The sequence below is a fragment of the Sinocyclocheilus rhinocerous genome, unplaced genomic scaffold (genome assembly GCF_001515625.1).
Source record: "Sinocyclocheilus rhinocerous isolate Xijiao unplaced genomic scaffold, SAMN03320098_v1.1 scaffold990, whole genome shotgun sequence".
In the NCBI taxonomy this organism is placed as follows: domain Eukaryota; kingdom Metazoa; phylum Chordata; class Actinopteri; order Cypriniformes; family Cyprinidae; genus Sinocyclocheilus; species Sinocyclocheilus rhinocerous.
This window is the reverse complement of record NW_015652301.1, coordinates 169,659-179,995: the sequence shown is the minus strand read 5'-3', so window position 1 is coordinate 179,995 and position 10,337 is coordinate 169,659. Positions and strand designations below refer to the sequence as shown.

Here is a 10,337-nt window from a genome sequence, read left to right as displayed (position 1 = left end):
GCTGAAACGCTACTGTCAATCAAACTATCGTGGGAGGGGCCTGTCTGTGTGACGTCACACAGACAGACATCTGAGATCCGCTAGATTTGAGAAAGGGGTAAAGATTTTAGTAGATTAACAAAAAACCACTGGGTGGATTTTTATAATTTTAGGGTGGTCATATACACACACTGCAAACACACATTTCAGTTCAAACAACTTGTAAAAGTGCACGTAGCATTATATGACCCCTTTAAGGGGGGGCTTCTTCCCCTATTTTATTACCCTATAGTTCGTTATTTATTATATAGATGTATAGAACTAGCGAAAATTCTGTTTTGCCTACATTATAGGGAGCACGTTTCCCCACAAGACTAGTAGCCTAAGACATGAAATCACCCACAGTGTTGAACAGCTAACGGTCCTCACGAGGAAAACGGCATATTAAACAGACTCAATAATGTGCTAATGAAAATCTAGAAATGCAGAAACTTTATACGAGTGTTAGGGGGTATAAAATATCATTAGCTTAGTATAAAAACATTGCAGAGAAAAACAAATGTGTGTTTTGCAATATCTCTCTCAGACTGATTGTCAGGGTTCTTGTGGTTTTGTGACAGAGCCCCGACACTCCTGACATGTCTTGTTTTCGATGGGAGCGTTTTTGTTCTGTTTTATTATTAATAAAAGAGCCCAGACTTCCTGCAATTGAGTCCTCGCCTCATCCTTCACCCTGACACTGAGGCTCAGTAAATGAGACATCGGCCTCACTTTTGCCTCGTGTGCTGCAGAGGGGCGGAGCTTGTGATTTACACCCAGCAATGAGTGAAGATCTGAGGGAAGAGCGCGCGTGTGAGGAGAGGGAGGAGAGAGATGCTGCTGACCGCCATGTGAAGACTTCCGTTGGGCTTGAGTGAGAAATGCAATACTCAAATCACCGTTCCAAACAGTCGTCCGAATACGTCTTTAATTATCCTCACGAACACCTAGCGAGCAAACCAAAAAGAGACGGAAATAAAGCAAGCATCTTTCTAGTGCCAGTATGCTTATGTTTCTCAGTGTAGAAAACATTTGTTTTTTTTTCTGTTCCAGCACACACAAACACCCGAGCGCATATCTTGTAGTACTATCTGTCTTACATTCCCGTTTGTTTGCTCCGGTAATCGAGCTGTGTTGTGTCCCGTCTCTCTGGCGCTGACTCAGCATCTCTGCAGCCCACTATATTGGCTCGCAGCCTGGGTTGAAGCATCAGCGGCGCACTGTCTAAGCACCCAAAAGCATGACTGTGCAATTTTATAACCGGCAAAGAGCAACTTTGTTGGGCCTTACAATTACATTCGAGCGTCTAGTGTTCCACTGCGGCAGGAGATTCCCTATCACGAAATCAACAGGACATATGAGACGGATGAGATAGCCTACTAGAGATGATGCACAAACAGCTAGCTCAACATATTATACATATTATAATATACACAATATTCAAGCAGCCACGTCCCGCATTTTATAATGTATCTGTATATTCTATAATATTATAGGCTATTCTACTGTATATATTCTATAAGCTATTTTGAATGAATTAATTATGCATTTATATGGCACTTTATTGTATATTGTTGTACACCCAAAGTGTTTTACAATCATGTGGGGGGGGGGGTCTCTCATCAACCAAAAAAGTGTTTAATTTTAAACACATTTATATTTTTATGCATCTTATGCATGTAATTGAATAACAAGCTGCATATTAATTCAGAGACATGGAATATTTGTACTTAAAAAAATTGTCAAACATGAACAAGTTATTAATGCATGCTTATTTATTTATTTATACACTGTAAAATGTTGCTGCAGTTCACTTAAAATTTGTTGACAGAACTTAAATATCCAACTTAACTAAACAAAACTAAAGTTAAGTAGATTTATATATAAAATCATTATCCAAGAACGTAAATCTGGATGTGAGCATCACTATCATTAGCAACAGGCCACTTTCCTCTCTTGATTGTCAGATTTAAATTTTCTATTGATTATCTGTAATTTGTATTGATCACGTTCCTCTGCTTTCTCGTAACCTCTGTATTTCCCATCATGCCTCACTGCTGCCAGTATGTGTGCTGATTTTACTAGTTATGGCTATTATCTGGTTAAATTATTTAAGTGTATAGTAAACTGTTTTATTAGGTTAGCCTTATTATTATCATAACAATATAAATATCTTAACATCTTCGTGATTTTCACTAAACTTCTTTTAATACACTGATATTAGTATTCAAGATGAGTTTTGATCCTATGGGACCTTCCTTATGAAGAAGATGTCATTATTATTTTAGGAAGGCTCTTGGTTTTTTATTATACATTGGAGTAAAAAGATTCCCATGTGATCTGTAAAATTAATTAGAAAACTTCTTATAACCTTGGTACTTTGCTGCATTATTGAACCTTCTTGACAACAGAGGCCAAATCCTCATGCATCAGCTCATGCTGACGGCCGATTGGCTGCTTTGTCTTGGCATGTGCACGGATTCAAGAGTGTCATGTCTAGTAAAAGCAAAAGATATTTAATAAAAAGTAATATGTTAAACAGGTAAATGTTAATATAAATAAATTACAGGTTATAAATATTACATTGCTTTTTAGCTAACTCTTTTGTAAAAACCTTTTGGTCTGTCTCTGATGGTATTTTAACCTTGATGGAACTGCAATATATTGGCATTTTATTCATCTGTATATTCATAAGCTATTTTAAACAAAATTTTCATAATTCTTTTATATTTGTGCATGCAGTATTATGACTGCACATTAATTCAGACTACATGGAACACTTGTACTTAAAAAAATAATTTGTCACTCATGATTATTTAAACTAAAAACAGAAACGTTTCTTAAAAATGGTGATCAGTTAAAGCATCTAAAATTAAATATCATATACAAAAAAAAAACTTAAACAGTTAATTATTAGATTTGTTTTTTTTGTTTTTTTTGGTGTTGTGAAGTTCAGCCTGTGATAAGTATCTGTTATATTTTGTTCAATCACTGTAGAAATTGCATTTTATTTGCATTGCCCAGCATGTGCAATAAATCGGACTTTGCTTATGTTTGCATGCATAAAAATAACAAAGATATTTATAATGAATCCAAAGCAAAATTCATGTTTATTGGCAAAGAAAGTTTGCACAAGGCATTTGACTTGGTGGTTTGCTCCAAAGGACTCTGAATCGGGCTGTTAAATGAGAACTGAAAATATATTATATATTTCTATTTATTGAATATTGATGGAGCAAATAAATATTTTGTACTCAAAACAGCATTTTGATATCATTTAAGAGAATGTTTCTTGAGCAGCATATCAGCATATTAGAATGATTTCTGAAGGATCATGTGACACTGAAGACTGTAGTAATGATGCTGAAAATTCAGCTTTGCATCACAGGAATAAATTACATTTTAAAATGTATTCAAATAGAAAACAGCTTTTTTAAATTATAGTAATATTTCACAATATTACTGTATTTTTGATCAAATAAACGCAGCCACTTCCAAAAAGCTTATAAAATCGTAATTTATCCAAACTTTTAACATATACAATACATGTATAGATCGTGTAGACGAAGAGTGCAACTAGAGTGAGCATATAAAGTCAATAGCTGCAATAGGATAAGTGATTTAACAAGTGAAAAAATAAAATGCAGCAAGTGCACTAAACAACATATGGTGCATTTGGGAGTCGCTTTTAATGATGCAAAAAGTCAAAGCCTCTTGACTTCACATTTATACCGTTTTAAAAGATTTGCGACTATTTTGGGGGCAATGAGGTGAATTGCTGAACATCCCAACGACCCAAAGTCCTCCTTCATCTTCATCGATTTTCTAAGGGGAGGGTGCTGCTCCTGCCTCGCTGACAAAGTAAGCCGGCGTATAAATACAACAGGACAAGAACGCAGCCATGCCCTCACCACACCACCTATTCACAAGCACCATTCACCATGGACATGATAGTGACCTCCCGCAGAAGGGCTCTGGAGACACGGACTATCCGGCCGCAGTCCTCCACTATGCGCTCGTGGGCTAAAACCAGTCCTCTGTCTTTCAAAAGATCCACAAATGTGGCCGCATCCAGGGCTGCGTACAGCCCCGCCGTGCTCGCGTCTCCGGAAGGGTTCGAGTTGAGCGCGGCGCTCAGTGGAGATCCGGTGCGCAGTAACGAGAAGGAGCAGCTCCAGGGGCTCAACGACCGCTTCGCCAGCTACATCGACAAGGTTCGCTTCCTCGAGGACCAAAACAATCAGCTGGAGGCTGAGATCCAAGCGCTAAAGCAGCAGAACTTGCCGCAGTCCCTGCAAAGCGATGCGTACGACCGCGAGCTCCAAGACCTGCGCTGCGCCCTGGAGCAACTCCACAAGGAGAAGGCGCAGATGCTGCTCGACACAGACCACACGGATGAGGATCTGCAGCGGCTCCGAGAGCGCTACGAAGATGAAGCCAGGCTCAGAGAGCACATGGAGTCTGCGATCCGAGGAATGAAGAAAGACAAAGACGACTCGCTTCTGATGAAGCTGGAGTTGGAAAGGAAAGTCCAGGCGCTCGTGGACGAAATGGACTTCTTGCGGCAGAACCACGAGGAGGAGATCAGCGAGCTTCTGGCTCAGCTTCAAGCCGCGCAGGTGCCGGTGGTGGAGATGAGGGACCTCCAGAAGACCGACATCACCTCTGCGCTCCGGGAGATCCGCGCGCAACTGGACGGGCTCTCCTCCAAGAACCTCCAGCAGGCCGAAGAGGTGTTCAAGTGCCGCTATGCCATGCTGACGGACGCCGCGGAACACAACAAGGATGCTATAAAGTCCATACGGGACGAGATGGCAGACTACCGCCGTCAGATCCAAGCCAAGAACATTGAGCTGGAGGCTCTTCGTGGCACCAAAGATTCATTGGAAAGGCAGCTGCATGATATCGAAGACCGCCACAACACCGACGTTGCTAGTTATCAGGTCAGTTTATAAAAAAAATAAAAAAATAAAAAGTGAAAACATGATAAGTTTAACTTAAAAATATTAAATGTATAAATATTAAACGAATGAATAAATAAATACTAAAATAAAATATACAATTATCATGTATTTTATGCATAGTTTTATTAAAGAATTCAAATGTGCTCTCGATGTTTAATGATTTTTATGATCAAATCCTGCACTAGTATAATGTAAGTATGAACACTGTGCAGTTGCGCGTTGCGCAAACCACTTGAAATAATGATTTCGGGTGAGTTTACGCAGTTTTCATGATATGACGGTAATGTTTTGAACTTAGGGTGTACTTAAAGGCACGTGGCTGTTTTGCAAAACATAGAATGGCCCAAAAATGCTGCACACTATGTTTTGAAACGCAGCCATTATTTCACAGGTGGTTTGCGCACTGCGTAAAAAAACATACGTTTTTACTAGCGTTGCAGGATTTCATTTCAGTGGCCTGTTGGGTTAACTTGAGCCAGATCTGTTACAATTTATTAAACAAGTCATAAAACGGATGTAGGGTGCTACATTGGATACCAAGAGAGCATTTACACCCAAATTAGAACTTTTAGAAACGTAGTTGTTTATTAAAACTTGTTTAACAAAAATGAACAGATTTTTATTTTAGTCATGAATGAAGTTGTAAATAAATGTATTGCATCTGCTTTAACAGGAAATGATTCACCAACTGGAAAATGATCTGAAGGGAACAAAATGGGAAATGGCTCGTCATCTTCGGGAATACACGAAATGGACTTCTTGCGGCAGAACCACGAGGAGGAGATCAGCGAGCTTCTGGCTCAGCTTCAAGCCGCGCAGGTGCCGGTGGTGGAGATGAGGGACCTCCAGAAGACCGACATCACCTCTGCGCTCCGGGAGATCCGCGCGCAACTGGACGGGCTCTCCTCCAAGAACCTCCAGCAGGCTGAAGAGGTGTTCAAGTGCCGCTATGCCATGCTGACGGACGCCGCGGAACACAACAAGGATGCTATAAAGTCCATACGGGACGAGATGGCAGACTACCGCCGTCAGATCCAAGCCAAGAACAGTGAACTGGAGGCTCTTCGTGGCACCAAAGATTCATTGGAAAGGCAGCTGCATGATATCGAAGACCGCCACAACACCGACGTTGCTAGTTATCAGGTCAGTTTATAAAAAAAATAAAAAAATAAAAAGTGAAAACATGATAAGTTTAACTTAAAAATATTAAATGTATAAATATTAAACGAATGAATAAATAAATACTAAAATAAAATATACAATTATCATGTATTTTATGCATAGTTTTATTAAAGAATTCAAATGTGCTCTCGATGTTTAATGATTGTTATGATCAAATCCTGCACTAGTATAATGTAAGTATGAACACTGTGCAGTTGCGCGTTGCGCAAACCACTTGAAATAATGATTTCGGGTGAGTTTACGCAGTTTTCATGATATGACGGTAATGTTTTGAACTTAGGGTGTACTTAAAGGCACGTGGCTGTTTTGCAAAACATAGAATGGCCCAAAAATGCTGCACACTATGTTTTGAAACGCAGCCATTATTTCACAGGTGGTTTGCGCACTGCGTAAAAAAACATACGTTTTTACTAGCGTTGCAGGATTTCATTTCAGTGGCCTGTTGGGTTAACTTGAGCCAGATCTGTTACAATTTATTAAACAAGTCATAAAACGGATGTAGGGTGCTACATTGGATACCAAGAGAGCATTTACACCCAAATTAGAACTTTTAGAAACGTAGTTGTTTATTAAAACTTGTTTAACAAAAATGAACAGATTTTTATTTTAGTCATGAATGAAGTTGTAAATAAATGTATTGCATCTGCTTTAACAGGAAATGATTCACCAACTGGAAAATGATCTGAAGGGAACAAAATGGGAAATGGCTCGTCATCTTCGGGAATACCAGGATCTGCTTAATGTCAAGATGGCACTGGATGCTGAAATAGCAGCTTACAGGTATAGAGTTGTGCACCTTTTTGCTTTTTTGCATGTCATTCATTTGATTAATGACAATTTTCTCTCTTAAATGCAGGAAACTGCTGGAGGGTGAGGAGACGCGCTTCCGTACCGTCTCTGGAAGTATTTCAAGCCCTGTGTTTGCTTACAGCCAGCCTAAAACCTCGAAGATCAAACATAAAATAGTGGAGGAGATCATTGAGGAGACCAAAGGAGAGAGCGACCTCGATGAGGATCTGGCAGAGGTGGCTAAAGAAGTGGCGGAAGAAGCTGGTGAGGGTGAAGAGGAGGAAAAGGAGGAAGAGATTGTCACCGCCAGTGAGGCCAAAGTGAGTTCTGCTGCTCCTGAGGGCGAAGAAGAGGAAGAGGCAGAAGGAGGAGATGAGGAAGAAACAGCAGAAGAGGGAGAAGCTGCTGAGGAGGATGAGAAAGAAGGGAAAGAGGAAGCAGAAGAGGGGGAAGAAGGTGAGGAGGAAGAGGAACAACAAGTGGAAGTGACTGAGGAGACAGAACTGTCCGGTGATAAATCTCCAACAGGCAGTGAGAAAGACAAAGAAGGAAAGGAAGAGGAGGAGGAGGAGGGTGGTGAAGAACAAGAGGCAGAAAGTAAAGAAGAAACCAAAGATGATGAGGAGGAGGAGAAAGAAGAAGCTGATGAAAAAGATGATGAGAAAGAGGAGACCAAACCCAAAGGAGATGAAGAGAAGAAAGACGAATCTGGAGGAGAGGAAACGAAGGCTGATTCAGAGAAGAGCGACAAAAAAAGTGTTTCAGAAGAAGATGAGAAGAAATCACCAGAAAAGGAGAAACCAGAAAGCCCAGTAGAAGAAAAGCAGCAAGAAAAAGAAGAAGAAGTTGTTCCCAACGGAGACCAGACGAGCCCGGCCAAAGAAGAAGCCAGTCCGAAAGAAGAGGTCCAAACCAGAACAGTGGAAACCATCACCAATGGAGACAAGGAGAGCAAACCTGACACAGAGAAAGAGAAGAAGTCCGAGGAAAAGCCTCAGGAGAAAAAGAAAGTCATCAAAAAAGTGGAGAAAGTCAGTCCGCAAGCAAAGAAGGAAATCAAAGGAAAAGACTGATGGAAATGACTTTGACAGGGAATTAGATTTAATCAATTGTTAGAAATAATTCTATTTGATGCAAATGTCATTTGATGCAGCTATAGCAAAAAGAATTGCATGCGTGTTAATGATTGACTTGCATGTGTGGTCTGGAGGGACGTCGCTACAGTAGCCATGCTGAGCTGACGCGTCTGAAACCGAAACTATGGCGTGTTTGAATTAAACTACAAGTACATTTATGCTGCTAATGACTTCAACGATAAGAGAAGTACTTCAGCAGTTGTTTGGCAATAATGGTGCTATAATATCATCATTCGCAGGCGCACTTTGAGCTGAAACTCCATTTCATTATTTAAAATTATATGATGTCTTTCTAGTATACTTCTTGCCTTAAGACATAATGCACTGACTCAATGATAAGACTCGGTTTGTTAACATGAAACACAACAGCTGCTAACAATGATACTGTGAAAGCTAAAGGTGCTGCTCAATCAATAAAAGCTCATCAAGTCCTTACAAAACTCCTATGTGTGTTTGAATTTATATTGTGCTGTTTCAAAATTTGTAATGTTTTTGAGCGATGTCTCTTATGATCATCAAGGCTGAATTTATTTGAGCAAAAATACAGTAAAAATACAATTTCAAGTAAAAGTTTCAATTTGAACATATTTTCAAATGTAATTTATTCCTGTGATGCAAAGCTGAATTTTCAGCAGCATTGCTCCAGTCTTCAGTGTCACATGATCCTTCAGAAATCATTCTAATATACTGATTTGCTGCTCAAGAAACATTTCTTATCAGTGTTGAAAACAACAGGGTTATTACAGTTATAACTAAAACCATTACTTGAAATAAAATAAATGTTAACAGAAATAACATTTAAACAAAAACGTATTTTAGTTCAGCTATTGCCAAGGCAACATTGCTTATTTATTTATTTAGTTTAACTTGAAGTAAAATAACTAAAACTAAAACCAATAAATAAAAAAATATGAAAAACTATATAGACATTCATTGAAAAAAAAACTAATAAATGCAATTTACTTCCAGATTTTTTGATTAAAAAAAGTTTTAAAAAATGCATTTATTTTTAATTGAAATTTGTAACATTATAAATGTCTTTATTGTCACTTTTTATCAATTTAATGCATCCTCGCTGACTAAAAGTATTAATTTCACTGAATAAAACAATGTAATGCAATTATTGTTTAGAAACAAATAGCACAAAGATTATCACAAAAATCAACGTAATTTCCTCTTGGAAAGTTCACACATAATCCTAAACATTTATATTTTATCACACAAAGTTACCTGCAACCCACAATTCACAATATTGCATGTCTTACTGCTTTCATAAAATGCTTCCCGAATAATAAAATATTAAGATTACAGTTTTCTTTAAAAAGGTTATCCTTCCAGTAGAAGATAAAGTCCTTTACATGTAAACTAAGATTAATAGTTGGCAATAAAACCTTCCGTTTTTCTATATGGGCAAATGCAAAGAATGATAGACAGCTAGACCAAAAAAGTGAAGCATGACTAATCTCACAAACATTTCATCACAGCACGGACATTAATCACATTTGTCTTCTCAAACGAGATCGCTCTCTATCCCTCTCCATTAGTGTTACTAGACCTAAGTGTATAGCTCTCAATTAGGATAATGGAGAACATGTGCTGCAATGGCTTGTTAGAGCTTGAGCCAAGTGCTCTGGATCATCAGGTAACTGAATTTGTCGCTGAGGAGGCAGTAATTGGATTTGCATGCTTAAAAACACTAATTCTGCAATGCAAATCCATACAGATTTATGCTGATCACCGGGTCTGGCTTGGGATCACAACTAGGGTTACTGCGACAGTGCATTTGGCTGACACACTTAGTGCACAATGGTGATAGTTCATGAATGGTTCAGACATACAACTTTCAGGTTAACAGCTCAGATTTTTACCGCTATGCAACACTCACCTCATGTATAGGTGCACCGATGGGGGAATCCAAAGCTGTGCTTTCTGTGGATTCTGCTCTGTGCTGTTGTTCAAGTGCTGAATGTGCACAAAATTGTCACATGGCATCACTCTAGTGAATCACTCTAGCTGAGCTCTGAGGTTTCTTGCATTATATTGATTACAGCTGTCATGAATAAATAATCAATGCACAGCGCTGTACTGGAGTTGATGGCTGCATACTAGCAGATTTAGTGGGTTGTAGTGTACCTGATTGAGAACAGGGGCCGTGCTTGGAATAGCACTGTTTCTGCAGTATGCAATATATATTGTGTGCAGTATGCACATTTTCTGTATGCCTTAAATACATGGATTACCTCAAATG

General features: G+C 38.9%; 1 protein-coding gene across 1 annotated transcript; it reads left to right on the top strand.

Annotated features, from left to right (window-relative positions):
* Positions 1–3,929: 3,929 nt before the first annotated feature.
* LOC107714570 (neurofilament medium polypeptide-like) lies at positions 3,930–8,449 on the top strand. The gene is made up of 3 exons (XM_016520440.1): positions 3,930–4,961; positions 6,820–6,944; positions 7,021–8,449. Exons 1-3 carry the CDS (start codon positions 3,960–3,962, stop codon positions 8,024–8,026), a joined length of 2,133 nt encoding a protein of 710 aa, XP_016375926.1. The 5' UTR covers positions 3,930–3,959; the 3' UTR covers positions 8,027–8,449.
* The last annotated feature ends 1,888 nt before the right edge of the window (positions 8,450–10,337 follow it).

Coding starts and splice junctions, on each gene's coding strand:
- LOC107714570 (XM_016520440.1), top strand. CDS start 3,960: ATGGACATGATAGTGACCTCCCGCAGAAGGGCTCTGGAGACACGGACT. Junction 4,962..6,819: donor CCGACGTTGCTAGTTATCAG/GTCAGTTTATAA, acceptor CTGCTTTAACAG/GAAATGATTCACCAACTGGA. Junction 6,945..7,020: donor GCTGAAATAGCAGCTTACAG/GTATAGAGTTGT, acceptor TCTTAAATGCAG/GAAACTGCTGGAGGGTGAGG.